General features: G+C 42.3%; 1 protein-coding gene across 12 annotated transcripts in view; it reads left to right on the top strand.

Annotated features, from left to right (window-relative positions):
* The window catches only part of UNC13B (unc-13 homolog B), a 207,700-nt gene that overhangs the window by 98,426 nt on the left and 94,333 nt on the right, over positions 1–14,941 (top strand). For 2 of the 12 annotated variants that reach the window (XM_077171829.1, XM_077171823.1), the window contains exons 1-2: positions 1,644–2,598; positions 10,417–12,947. The exons of 5 other annotated variants lie outside the window; for them this stretch is intronic. In XM_077171829.1, coding sequence (XP_077027944.1) covers positions 10,520–12,947 — 2,428 coding nt within the window. In that variant the 5' untranslated portion in view covers positions 1,644–2,598; positions 10,417–10,519. Of the gene's footprint in view, positions 1–1,642; positions 2,599–5,841; positions 5,995–6,046; positions 9,753–10,416; positions 12,948–14,941 lie in introns of those variants that run through there. 5 more of the 12 variants (XM_077171825.1, XM_077171824.1, XM_077171828.1 and 2 more) reach the window with 5 other exon arrangements.

Below are 14,941 nucleotides of genomic sequence, written 5' to 3'. Positions count from 1 at the left end.
GATGGCTGCAGAGATGGGCATAGACCAAGGAAGGAAAAAATGGGAGGGACCAAGGCAGTGATGGCAAGATGACTTGGCTCCACTTGTGGTAGGATCCTTGGGAAGAGTAAGGCATTTAAAAGCCTGTGAGGCTGTCTAGTGGATGCTTCAGGTGCTGTAGAGTGTTCATGTAAATAAAAAAGTGTCTGATGAATACCTACTATTTTATTTTTAAACTATTGCTATGTAAGAGACCTCTCTCGAGATCTTTCTCATCTTACTCATAGGCAGAGCTTTGAAGATTCTAAGTGCTGTTCAAATCCTGGATTGCATTTTATTTTCTCAGATGGGGTGTCTTCATCCTTATGTGGATGAATTTGATGCAGACTTTCGACTCTGAGCTCAAGGGCTATAATTGCTGTGTTTAGTAGAATCATTCCTATTGCAGTCAGAGTCAGTGCTTCAGTTGGGCAAGAATCCTGCTTTCCTGGCAGAATGCAAACATATAACCCTGAGATGCTCAGGGTCAGACTCTTAAAATCCTTTAAAGCTAAATCACTTTTCAAAATCTGACCTATACTCCCTGCCCTGAAGCAAGGGAAAGAGCAAAAATGAGAGGGTGTTCTGGGAGATGGAGGATGTAGTGACCATGAGGAACATCTGCCTTTCAGAGGATCTGAAAGGAGGTTGGTGGCATGATTTCTGTGCCTGGCAGAAAGGGGCAGTGCTGTGGCTGCACACGGAAAGAACAGGGGTACAGTTCACCAGTGGTGCTGCTGAGACAAAGTATTGTGAACTGTGACATTAGTTATACGTGAAACTTGTTACCCAAAACAAACAAATGAGCTGGGACACTAGCCTGGCTGCTACCAGCTGGCGCTACAGCAAGGTACTGGGATGGAGCTGTGGGAGCAGAGGGTTGAAAGTGCCAGGAGAATATACACTGCATTGGATATTCTCCTGCATTGGATATTGCACTGCCCCTGGTGAGGGCAGGAAGGGAGCACAGTGATGCTTATGGAAGAAGTGGTGAATAAAACTTGATATTGGTGTAGGTAAGATATTGAAGGGGAAGTATCGTTCACAGCAAGGCTGGCTCATGAGAAGGTAGGAGGTAATTGAACAGATGGGAGGATAGTGGCATTTCCACAGCTAAGTCATATAGGCCTCTTCAAAATCCCACCCCACACTGTGAAAAGACACTGTTCTGAAAGATGCAGTGAGTTGTTCTTGAGCAACACCAGCACTCACACAGTGCCTTTGATGCTAGAGGCAGAGAAACAGTATTCGGGAAGGAGGTGGGTGTTTGTGTTGGGTGCACAAAGAGGGGGGAGAGCATAAAGGGAGCATTTATGGAAAGGGGAATGTGAACTTGGATCAACTGGCCAGCGAGGTTTTCTCAGTGGCAATTTGTTGGATGCCTCTGGAACAGGTTGTGGGGCAGATAAATGGTGCCTTTAATTCAGGCACTTCTTGCAGGATGAGTGCCTGCTGCTGCTCACTCCCAGGAGAGAAGTGTCAGTACAACGTGAGTGGATCTGATTCTGTGCACAACACTTCTGCAGTCATTCTTTTATGTAACAATGTGACTTTTATTTTTGGGAAATGAGAGATCAACGGGTGTTCAAACCCCCACACTTGTAGCGGAGCTGGTACTAGTCTTCCTTGGAAACTGGATTCATTTCAGCAAGGGCATAGCTGAATCTTGTGGGTTAGTCAGGGGGTGAACAGGAGAGATAAAAATAAACCTCCATCTCAGAGCTGGGCAAAAAAATCTTCTTGGAGCTGATTAATTATGTTGAGTCCTGGGCTTTTTCCCCCAGCCCCCCTTCTCCACAGTCCCGCTGGATGCCAGAGCGCTTTTCCAGCAGAGATCCGCTCGCTGCGCTGCGCTGCCTGCTCTCGTAATGCCAAAGGAGTGCGTTTTGTCTTTAGTCAGATTGGCTCCATCAGTTCGTATTTCCTTCTGAATGGATAATAAAGTGGAGAATCATTTTGAGGCGAGGAGTGAAGCGGGGAGGCTGCGTGTGTGAGGAGCTAGGCAGTAGGCAGCTGACGAGGAGGAGTAAAGTAGCTGCACAGCTTTCTCTCTGCCTCTGAAGTACAATATTTTCTGTTGAGTCACATCTGAAGAGAAGGATGAAGTTTTAACTGTACTTGGTACAGCCTGAGAAAGGGAAAAGATGCACTGTGGTGGGGAACTAAAGAATTTCTGTTGAGGGATGCTCCTGGAAACCAAAAGGATTTCTGCATTTTTAGCTTTTGCAATCATTAGCTTCTGCTGGTTTTTGCTTTTTGGATTTTTTAGTAGCTGTTTGCATTTTTTATTCCTTTCAACATGCCTTCAACTTTACGTGATTTCTCATCCTAGTGCTGCTGTGGAACGGGAAACTCTCGGTGCCTTTAACATTGCTTTCCCTGATACCTCAGATGGGACACCAACAATATGTTGATAATCTCCATAGTGAAAGTTCATTATCCGGTGAACCTTTAACAACATTAGGAATCCTTCAGGACTTGTATTTTCTATGAGAGCAAGCTGTTGTATTCTGTAGTTTTGTATTAATTCTATACATTACCTTTACATTTTAATCTTTTGTTTTATTTTGAAGCAGCAAGGTAAGTGAAAGATGGGAACAAATGAGGTGCCTGGGTATAAACTGCAAGTAGGCAGCAACCAAGGAGAATTGCTCTTTATTTTTAGAGTGAGCTCTCTGTGTGCATGTGTGTGTGTTTACTTTAGCAATACAATAGCTCCATTGGAAGCTGACTGAATTGAAAAATGTGCTTTGTAAAACAATTTACACTTAGGTTGTTCATTTGTATGCTCTCTTTCTTAGTTTTTGTTTTCACCCATTAGACACTAATTGTAGATTTCTTATGACTGGTGGAATTGAGGTTGTGTCTGTTTACTTCTCATACTTCTCTGTAAGGAGGGTTTGTATCTCAGCTGGAATTTGACATCGAAATCACTGTGGGAAGAAGAGTAAAAGGGAAAGGAGCTTGGGGATAATTTAAATTTGATAATTTGAGAAGCAAATAACTTGAAGTAATGAATTACTGGTTTGATTCTTACTTAAATGTCACTTAAGAAAGGGGTTTTTTTTAACACAGAGTATTTGTCATTGGCCTGATTTCTTGTGCTGAGAAGCTTATGAGTTGATGAGATGGAATGACTGGCATGCAGGAGCAATGAGGATGCTGTACAAGCTCGTGAATCAGAGCAGATGGTGTGACTGTTTTCAGATATCTTTTCAGTTTTCTTTCCATTTATATGGGCAGGTTTCTTTTGCTAATGGAGCAAGCCTTTTGGGGATAAACCTAAAGACTTAATACAGAATGCTAAGGTCCTCAGTCCCTGAGATGAAAAGGAGAGCGCTTATAGAAGTAAAGCTGCATTTTTAGCCCAGGAGGATTTTAGTTGCCACGTGCTACGTTTTAATATCATGAGCTGTAAAACCCTAATTATTCCATTTGCTGCATATGGTACCTTCATCAAGCCTGGCTGAACACTGCCAAGTGTCTGTCCTAAGGGAGTGCAGAACAGGTCAGAATCAGTGAGTAAGATTGTGTAGAACCAGTCTGTACCAGGGCTGTGTTTTCTCTGCCCTGACAATAGAAGTAGGGTATCACCCTGTACTGGTGAGTGCTGTCTGTCCCTCCCCTGCCTGAATGTCCCTGTGAGCTGAGGCACTGTCACCTGAAAAACCAGCTCCAAACATCATCAGTGAGTCATCAGAGTTTTGAGAAAATCCTTACTGATGAGTGGTTCATGGTGGTTCTTGTCAGAAATGCAGGACTTGGAGAATTCACACTGTTGGTCCAGCAGTAGTTCAGCATTGGGCTGTAAGTTGGATTGCAAGTAGAGGAGAGGCACAGCACATTCTGTTTCTGTTAGTCTAGGCAGAGCTTTTAGCATCATTCAGCATTTTCATAACAGTGCCTGCAAACCTCATTTAAGTCAGAGGTACTCTGTTTGTACTGTCAGTGTTGTCTGTTTTCTTTCTGGTTAGAGGTAGCTGAATAATCAGAGACCTTTCCCCAAAATCTGGAAGACATTTCTAGAGTTTTCATCCCATGGCCAGCCAACTTGTCAGCATGCCCTGATAATTTTGTTTCAGTTGTTGGGCTTTTTCCTTTAAACAAGAAGTTGCTCCTTGATCCTGCCCCATATGTTCAATATAATGCTTTGTTCTTAGGGTCCTGATTTGGGATAAATCTGTTTTAAGGAACAATTAATGCTTTAGGTTGTCATGGACAAGCCATCTACTGATGGATTCAGCTGTGTACAGAACCCCCATGCTCTGGAACTACTCAGTTCAGGGTACTGCTGAACTTAACTATTTCCCCATTTGCTCTTAAACTGCTGATAGCTGCTGCTCAGGTTTCATATTTGCTGGAAAGAAGTGAAGTAACTTTTACATAAGATAGACAGAAGCAGCTGTGATGTCTGTTCTTTTGCCTTTTCCTCAGCACAGGCTTGTCTCAGAGCTTGGTGGGTGCCTCTGAGTTAGCTTTCTGCTCACCAGGCATGAGCCTTTGCACTGCTGTGGTCGGCAGCTTGCAGCCTGTGCCTCCCTCTGTGCTTGGGGACAACCCCTATTTCTGTCTCCGGATGCCGCCTTTTCCTGGCTGCCAGGTGGTGACAGACCTCATTTGTTACTTCAGGCGATGCATCGCTGTGCCAGGCACTGCTGCCTCCAGCCTGCAGGAAAAGCTGGGATAGAAGGGTGCAGAGGGAATGAGCACATTGAGGCACTGAGGAATGGAAGGACTGCCTGGTGCTGAGGTGCCCTCCAGGGGTTCCCAAGGCAGCTGGACTTAAAGTGTGGATGTCTCAGTCCCACTCCATCTGTGCTCACAGAAGGGATGCTGTCTGGATGACAGACATTAGTCCCCATTTTACAGAAAGCTGAGACACACTTAACTTCTGGGGTGTCCCCTAAATTTTTAAGAGGGTGTTAAGGAGTTAAGGCAGAAAGTGCTATCTCTTCAATCTACTACACAGTGATACTCTTCTATTACATTGGTTTAATTTTATGCTGTTTTGCAACAGAAGTTTTTGTATTGGTGAATGCCATGAACCCAAAACACTTCCGTGGGTGTTTTACCCTCATAGTTTGTGATTTTTTTACTGTTCCTTTACTTACTAGCTACCCTGATAATTTGCTGGTGTGGCAAAGTATTATTCAGATGTAGTTTTTTTTTTCCCTTGGTCAGCAGGCCTTGTGTAAAAGGTGAGAAATAACTATGCTGTGGGAGGTGCAGAACTGTGTTATATGCAGTGTTCCCTGGATCAGTTTTCCACCCTGAGGATGACTGATTGACCTCACCTAACCTTTTGTCATTTCTATCAAACTGCTCTGGAAAGGTTTTAAGTGTTTTTTTTTTTCTGAAATGTGTCAGGTGTGAAGGCTGGCTGTCATTGCATTGAAATCTTGTGGGTTAGATTTGTCATAGTTTTTGCTTAGCTGTATTGAAATAAATGTTGTAGGTACCAATACAACCTATAAAATATATTTGGAAGTGTTTAAAAACTTAAGGAAGTTCTACAGATAGGTCTGGGATGTGGTTTTGCAGCTAGAGCAGTAATTCCTGAACAGGAAGCGTTGAGGCTTGGCAGCAGAGGGACTGTGAAAGGGTAATCAAGTAGGTAACCCTAGGAGGTGGGTAATAGTTCTTTTCCTCATATTGTTTTATGTAAAATTATTGTCATCCTTTTGTAACTGCTGTCTTTTCAATGGCATGAATGTATTTACTCTTCAATCTACTGTGGAGTTCCATGTGTCTCTTCTGCACATTACTCTCAGCCTCTATGTCCTGGGGTGAAGATGTTTCTCAACAGTATGTTTTGTTCTCCAGCTCTGCTGCTTTTTGCCCAGGATTGCTCAGCTCAGTACCTTGTTGATCTGATCATCCATGCTAGGACTCAAAAGTTAGAATTTTTGTTAATTATCAGAAGAAGGTTTGAAGAAAGATACATTCTCAGCAGCAAAGCAATAATGCCATGTTCAGGTATGATCCAACCCAAAATTAAATCTAATGATATTAATTAGAAAATTGCAGGCTCATCTCCAGAAGTCAAACAGCAAAACTGATGATAACTCCTCATATCTCTGTCAAGCCTTGTTAGGATTCTTTCAGCAATTATTGTGTTTAAAAATGCTGTAATATTCTCAGGAAGAGTCAATGTTTCAGCATGCTGAGTGCTGGGGCGATGTTGCTATGGCAGCCTTAGCCATGATTTCTTTCTCTTTTAAATGCCAAAATCTTTTTCCTCACAACGTCCTGCATTTTAGTTATTGGTATTCTTCATGTTTAAATGGCACTTTATAAAATAGCAAGACTGTTTATCAGCTGTCTTATTTATTGTTGCTTTTCCAAGTGTAATTACTAGTACAGGTAATGCAATACCACTTTGTGTGGATGATACTGCAAATATAATCTAATCAAAAAGATTTCACTCAGTAGCATGAGTCAATAGCCGGAAAGGCTGCTGTGAAATGTTTTTCTGATTATAGTTAATTGTTTTTATATCTCTTTGCTGGGTTCCTTGAACACCTCATGTACCCTGAGGTACCAGCACCTTCTAACATGACACTGTGGGCTAAAGGTATCTCAGTATTAACCTTAGTGTGATGAAAACCAGATAGCCATTAACAAGGGGTGTCAGACATTGGGATGAGCTGCCCATGGGAGTGGTGTAGTCACTATCCCTGGACATATTTCAAAGACATGTAGATGTGGCACTCAGGTACATGGCTTAGTAGTCACCCTGGCAATGCTGAGTAAATTGTTGGATTTTATGACCTTAAAGATCTTTTCCAACATAAACAAATCTGTGATTCTCTAAGATAAACATACCACACTTTAGCAGAGTTATTGTGCTCTCACCCCTTTTTTTCTCACCCAGCCAGCCCGCTGCAGTGTGGGGCAGTGCTGAAGGCACACAATGTGGCCTTTGTTTTGAACCATGCTAGTCCAGTGTCTCACAGAACTGAGCATGCTGCTCAGAGGGGGTTGCAGTCACCTCCCCTCTCCCTGATGAGAGCCTCACTCTCTGTTTTATGCTGTAAGCATAAAACACAGCTGATCCCCAGCTGATCAGGAGAGATAACATAATTGGATTTTATTCCTTCATGGGATTTCTCGTGTTCTTTTTTCTTATTCGTGGATGCTGGCATGACATGCTTTTACTCCTGTTGTCATGGCAAATCTGTATGTCAGGAGGAAAAGTATCTGTTGTTCATGTGTTACAAGGCTATTTCAGAAGTGTGTCCAGTGGCAAGGTAATGAGATGTGCAAGTGTTTGTGGTAGCTCACCTATTTCCCCCTCTAAAATCCTAATATGTCAGCATTGTCTTCATGGGAATAACAAAATAACCCAAACATCCCCAAGTAAAGCAGCAGTGTATTCCTCATGTTGAGCTTGAGGTTGGCTCTGTTTTGGGAAGTTGGGGAACATAGAAGTGGGTGCCTGTGCATGCTGCTCTCTAGCACGTCCAGAGAGAGCTGTACTGAACTGAGCATGGAATTCTCCTGGTAGGAAATGCCTGCTAACAAGGCAGTCAGAATAAGCCGTGTGTAGTCCGTGAAGGCTTGCAACATCTGGCAGAACACCAGGATCCAAATACTATTTTCTAAAAGACTTGATTTCTTGTTAATGTGACTCCTGGAGTGATTCTGGAAGGGAAAAAGACTTCAGCAGGGATTTGCATCTAGATTAAATTTTGGGTTTTTTTCCTGAGTGAACCTAGATTAACTTTTATTGTCGCTTCACATGTCTGTGCTACAAAAAAGCATGGCTCTAACACACAAGACAACACAAGAGAAATAAGGGATCTTTATATGAGACAAGTTGCAGAGCCCCTACTCTGGAGTGTGGCAGGGGACAGGAGCATGCACACAGCCCTGGGTGGAGAGGAGGAGGAGAGGATGTGGCAGGAGGTGCAGAGACACTTTGGGACCAGCCCACAGAATGAGTGAATGCTCTGAGCTTCAGGTCTGAGCGTGGGCTTGGGGTGGGGAATGGAGAGTGGAAGCCTGCAGGAGAGGGACAAAGAGGGCGATTCTATTACTTGATTCTTGGCATTCCACTCAGTGGGCAGTGATTTGATCTTTGGTGGTAAACAGCGATTTCCGTTCATTTCCACCCACTGTAGAGAGAGGTAGAAAGGCTTCCCTCTGAGCCAGAGCTGCTGTTCATGTGTTCTGCTCTGGCCTTGTTCCCGGCTTTGGAGGAAGCAGTTTCTGTCCTTCTTGGGGAAAGATGGAAAGGTATTGCTGGTATTTGATGAAATCAAAGATGTGCTTTTGAAAATCCAATGAAGTAGATACTCCTCTGTATACACACACACACACACACATATAAACACAAATATATACACCTATACATATGCCACAAATACTGTATATAAATAAAAATGACAGCATTGTACTGTTTGCACTGAGCTGCCAGCTTTGGAATGGCTGCAATCTTGCAAGTAAGTGTTCAGCAGGAAAAGGTGATTTCTGTAAAAAGCTGTTGCTCTTTGTGTTGTGGCAGACAAAGGAATGGAGAGCGAGCTCTGTCTTGAATTGATTTTTTTAAAACTGAAGTTATCATTATGCCTCTCTGGTGCCTTGAAAGCTGCATGCAGAAGGAAACATGATGAAGACTGAGTTTTCAGAGGGAAACCTTGCACAAGCATATGTAGGCTCTTCTCCTAGCACTTGGAGTTCAGTATGCTGGATAATATTTGAAATTAGCATTTCTGTGTGCTACCCTCAAGCAACATGTCTAGGGAGCCACAACTGTGGAGCTCTTTTTCTTGGCTGCCATTGAATCTGATTGCTTGCTTTCCAAGCAATTCTTGGAGATTCTCCAAGCAATTCTTCTCTCTTCACTTCTTACGACTGATACAGAAGTGATTTTTTTATGTTAAAATATCAGTTACCCACTCAAGTGAAAGTGGCCAAACTGTGTAAGTGGTGGAAGAAGAGAGTCTGAGAAAATATTTCTTATGTTAGCCCTGTTTTATGAGGAAATAGTTAGATTAAAAAAAAAACCAAAAAAACAAACAACCAAAAAATCCCAACTAATTTTTCTGGACCAATGGCCTGAAAATTCTAGAAAATTAAAACTTACTTTCTTTAAAGAAGCTGATAATCAATCTCAGAGAATTTGTTTAGCCTACAAAAGGGCAGGTATTGCCTTTGGTATGGAAGTTCAGCTGAGATGCTTGATGAGGAAACTTAAACCTGAAGCACAGATGCAACCTCTTTTATAGCATATTAATTTAGTTCTAATTATAGAGATTGGTATTTGCAATGCTGCTTCCTCCAGATCAAAAAACACTCTCTCCCTTCCTGCCCACAAAGTGAAACAATAAAAATGAAAGAAAGTTACTGTAAGTCTTAAATAAAACAAGAATATGAGAAAGAATATGTGCTTCAGGCAGCAAGTCCACACTGAATCATCAAATACATTTGTGTTCTCCACTCACCTTGCCTCCGGGAGGTTCCTGTGTGGGTCTCTTGTGTGCTCTACTCTTTGGAGGAAAAACTGGTTGTATGTTGCTTAGTAAGTAAGGCAGTAAAAGCACATGGAAGTTTGAAGTATTTAACATTGTGGGGTTTTTTTTTTTATTTTGCTCATTACAGAGGATATTTAAATTGGGGAAAATAAGAAACTGCAAAATCTCCAGAACTGGAGTAGAACTGACATGAAGAAGCTTCATGCTGTCAGCTCAGCCTGTTTGTGCATATGCTGAGTGTAGCCTATTTAACTGCAGGTTAGTTTAGGAGCTTGCAAGCTTTGAGGTTTTATTTGTTTGGTTCATTTTCTGGATTTTTTTTTTACTGCTTCATAGCAAAATATTAAGATGAAAATACTAAAATAGCAGAAAGGTTTTACTCCTAAAATCTGTCATCCAGTCTTCTTGCCACTTTACATCACTTTGTGCAATTCCTGTGGGCTAGCTGGTACTGCGCCAAGTTAAATTTGATTTCTGCTTTGGTTTGAAGAAAGGTTGAAGATTGTGAACTTGAAAGGAGAGGAAATGTGCAAGGATAGAATTTATAATGTCAGAACTCCGCATTTGGGGGGTAATTAAATCACACAATGCGCAATTGCCAGGAGCTCAAGCTTGAGAATAATTTGCAAACCTGGTAGAAAAACGACCACAGAATTGCTTTTTGAATTTGACCTTTTTTTTTTTTTCACTCTCTTCAATAGAAGAGGGAGTGAGGAACACTTATTCCAATAAGAACCTGATCTGGGTAGGTAGCCAAAACCAAGACAATGTCTGTACACTTTAAATTGCACATCCTCTTTCTGTCTGATTTTACGTATATGGTGGTTATAGCTTTTGGGGTTTTTTAAATTCTTCTGCTTAAGTTACCTCGGATATTTCTATCTGAACCAAACTGTAATGTTTTTTTCCCCTCTTTTGGTAGCTGCCTCATGACAGAATAAAAACTGGATGCAAGTTGTGCATTGAGAAGTGATTGATGTGTGCTTGTGCAGCTTGTAGCACTATGAGAAACACAGGTGCAGCTGATGATGTTTGCTAGAAGTAGATTGAAAAAGCAAGAAAATGAATTTTCACTTCTGCACAGAAAACCTGTTGTAAAACTGCAGGGCAGGAAGCAATTCCGGAAGCAAAAACTCCATTTGTTTCTGCGGGACAAAATGAAGAGACTTCTCCAAGGCCAGGTAGATGATAATTCAAACCATGCACATCGCTGCCAGCTCTCCCCAGTGGAGATTGAGTCAGACATGTTTGTTTGTGGAATGAACAGGAGCTCTCCAAGCACTGAGTTTTCCATGGCTGGAGGGGACTTTCATCAGGATGGAGGACATGATTCCAAGGGAGTGAGTGAAGTGTGTGTTGGTGAGGTGGAACTGAACTGGGGTGGCTACGTAAAAATACCATGTTCAGTTCAGCAGAACAAGAAGGACTTGCAGGGAAGTTCTGATGGTATCACGCAGACCTCTTCTGAAATAAAGGGCAGAGTGTCTGAGGGGCAGGACCTTTCTTCCCTGAGCATTACCATGAGCTGGAGGGATGCAGCTGAAAGGCAAGGATGCTTTCCCAAGGAAAAGACCATTGCATACAAGAGTCGAAGAAGGCAGTCAAGAGACCGCTCAGCTGATGTGGTTGATTACATTGTTAAAGAGCTACAGGGAATAAGTCGAATCCAGACAGAGATTGCAGAGCTCCGTCAGCACCTCACCTTAATAAAAGGCTCTGTGGATGAAGTCTCCAGCTGTGTGGACACTGTCTTGAGTGAGATAGAAGGCCTGCAAAGTGGTTCCGGTGGAAAAACCCAGGGTACTCGAGAGCCAAGAAGGGATGTACAAAAGGAAGAACCAGTGTTATATTTTTATGGCATCCCAGAGAAAGATGATGAAAACACAGTAGATCTTATCTGCAGCCTTTTGTCTGAATATCACTGTTTCAATGGGATTCAGTGCAGTAAGTATATAAAAGATGCTTATAGGTCAGATATTGGTACAGGCAAGCCATTAATGCCAAGACCAGCAGTTGTGAAACTTGTGAGTTGTGAACAGAGAGACTTTATTTTACAGAAGTCTATCCTTCTGCAGAGCTCAGGGGTCCGGGTTGCTACCAGTGAGGAGCAAAAGAGGCAGAATGGCCAGAGGGGCCAGAAAACAGATTCAGTCTCTTCGCAGTCTGGCTTGAAGAAAAACAATCATAATTCTGTGAATCCTGATGAAGCTCAGAGAACTGATGCAGTTGGGCACCTTCAGACTGACTCATGCCAAGTTAAGTATAAAAGCACAATTAGGACAGCAGAGTGTGCAGGGGAGAGACCTGATTGTGTGCAGAAGTCAGCCTTGACCAAGAAGGACACCTTGATACTTGAAGCTGGAAAGGAAGCACAAACAGTAAGCTGCAGTGAGCAGCCTTCAGATGACAGGGACCTTGCTGAACCTCCACAGGTGACCAATTCACCTAAATCAGGTGATGGGAATCACTGCTGCTCATCTGACTCTTCAGGCCATGCAAGCCAGATGTGTGCTTCAAGTAACGGTAGTGAGCAGAGGCTTGACACTAAAAGCATCACTGAGAATTCTTCTTCTCTTCTAGAAAAAGATGAGGGGATAACCACAGAAGAAATTGAAACAGACTATGATAACTCTTGCAAATTTACCAGTGCAGAGAAAGGTGATGTTCAAAGAGAAGATGTTTCTAGTGGGGTGACAACCATTAGCTATGATCATACAACAGATGAAATGGCTGACAGTAGTGACAGCTTGAAAGATATGATCCAAATGGACCTGAATGATCAAGATCCCACTGATCAGGTCTTTAGGGATGTCCTGGAAAATTCCCAGTATTTCCTTGACCACTCCCGGGACAACATTGATCTTGTAGACATGAAGTTTTACACTAATAAGCTTGGGAAAGCTATTCACCACTTCAGGTCTGCTCTGCAAGTGGTGTTCCATAAACTGGAGACAAGTGATTCTGAAATCCTTTTGGAAAATGATAGTGGCTTACAGATGGATGATGACAACACGCTTATGCTGACCAGTTCAGGTATGGGTGGCAGCTCTGACTACTTTGCAGAAACCCCTCCTAGTCAGTCCTCTGAGAGCCAGGCAAACGCAAATGTCAACAGTGAAGCATCTGCTCAGATGCAATTTGCTCCTTCCAGTCTTTCCTCTGTTTCGCATGAGCCTCCTGTTTCCAGTGTGCTGCCATCATCTGTCTGTGAAATCCCTGCTAGGCAGCAGTTACCTCCTGAGGAGCTTGGAGAAGATGGGAACTGCCTACCTGAGCCAGGAAAGGAGTGCAGGCCCATGAGCCTTGACAAGGTGTGCGCAGAGACCATCTACCTGAACAAATGCATCAACAATTTCAAAAATGTGCTGAGGGAAAAGAGACAAATGCGTAGGAGACTCTTAAAAGAATTAGCACAGGAGGGAAACTGGAATTCTGCTGAGGAGACAAATTCAGGTAAAACGAAAAAATGTTTTTAAGGAGATGTCAAAATCTGGTATTTGTGCAGCCAGTGGCCAACACTTCATTCTGTGGGTGAACTGTGAACATTTTGTGAGTTTATTAAAAGTTGTGAGCAAATAGTTACAAAGACAAGTACGTGTGCTGTACAACAGTATTGACAAAACCCCCTAAAATTTACTGTGTAACATGCTGAAATGCCAGTTAGCAAGCTTCAACTTTTTTTTTTCTTTTTTGCTTTGAGAGAGGAAGATTTGCACTGCTTCTTCCAAATAGCAGGTGTTGAGGTTTTTCGTCATAATTCGTGACTCGGTTTCTTGTTAAATATAATAGCTAAGACATGTGATAACAAAGTGTGCATTTGAGCTATAAGTAGCCAGATTTGCAGTTTTGAGAGTTGAGTGGATCTAGACTTTCAAGTGACTCTGTCACAAAGTGGGAGTTCTCAGTGTTTAATCACTTCTAGATATTATCCTAGTAGAGACCTTTTAAATAATAAATACTACTACTAATAATAGTTTAAAAACTGGAGCGTTTAAACTTGTATTTTGGTATTGTTTCCATAACTTGTCTATGAAATGGAAAATTTTTGTTTCTGGGGAACTACATCCCTTATTTCCGGCACAGATTTTGAAATATGTGACCAAAGCAGATGTGAGCTGATACAGTGGTGGAGCAGTGTTGCTAAACTCATTTCCTGAGTCTGTGGGAGATAGAGCTGACTGGCATCTTTTGATGGGACATGTTTTGACAGCCTTGATTTGGTAAAACAGAACCCAAAGTTGAAGTGTAGGTCCATCTTCCCCCTTCCTCTCCAGGCAGTGAGAAGGCTTTCTCAGTGTCATCCCTATGAGTCACTACACAGTTAAGGAAAGAGGCTTTGTTTCAAGAGTGGAAGTTATTTTAACTATATCTTGAAATCTTCATGTGAACATAAAATCTTGTTGTGAACTTTCTTGTATCAGATACTGAGTTCACTCTTCTTGTAATCATGGAAACTGGTCAGAATGATCAGGGGGCTCTTCTCCCTGCTGAAGGAGTCATCTAATGCCAAGTGCTTTTCCAGTGACTCTGCTTTCACTGTGAAGAAACTATCTGTCAACCCATACTTGATTTCTGTACCAGTCATCCTCTCAGTTTTGCAGATCATAAAGCTGGTAATCAACTCTCTGCTTTATTATTTTATGCAAGGTCTTTAGTATAGAGTTGGCTCAAACAGTAAGTTTTTAATGAGGGAAACGATGGGATTTGTTAGTGAGCTTGGCACAGATCCTTTTTTTTTGAGTAGTGTTTGTGTGGTGCTCAAGTCCTGGGCATATGTCCTAATTTTAGAACCTGAGAGAACAGGCAGTGGTTTGGATTAGCATGTGCCACAGTACAGCAGAAGTACTGAAATAGCCTGTTTCTGAATGTGAGAGGAGGCTGCTCATCTCAGCAGAGTTTGAGCAGCACAGGCATGTTCACAAGGCAAGAAGTAGCCAAAACAATTGAGAAGGAGGAACAGAGCTGAGCTTTGTACCTTAGATCTGGCTCCAGGATGAATTGGGATTTCTTGTCCTCCCCAGTTCAACTCTCTTGAACATCATCCAGTGATGTGACAAAAAATTGGTGGTACTTGTGTGCCCCTCCCATAAGGATAGATCTATAGTAGATTTGGCAGTTGAAGCTATAAAAATAAGTGTGTGATGAAGTCACAATGTAGGAAATGTACTCTGAGAGACAGAAGGAGTCAAAGATAGTGGAAAAAAGTGTATGAAGGATAAGAAAAGAAGGACCTTGGGGAGAAAACCCTGGAGATGCCAGGAAGCAAAGCAGCCCAGACCCTGACAGCTAGACAGGGAAAGAGTTAGAACTAGATGATCTTTAAGGTCTCCAACACAAAACATTCTATGATTCTGTGACTCTCTGAAACAGTGTCGTTTTCGCATGCATTTTTCAAGAAAGAGAAACTGCAGTTCTGTGTCCTATTTCTATGTACTCAAGTTTGAGCC

Source organism: Agelaius phoeniceus, chromosome Z, assembly GCF_051311805.1.
Source record: "Agelaius phoeniceus isolate bAgePho1 chromosome Z, bAgePho1.hap1, whole genome shotgun sequence".
Classification (NCBI taxonomy): Eukaryota; Metazoa; Chordata; class Aves; order Passeriformes; family Icteridae; genus Agelaius; species Agelaius phoeniceus.
The sequence above is the reverse complement of the archived record's forward strand: the minus strand, read 5'-3'. Positions and strand labels throughout refer to the sequence as shown.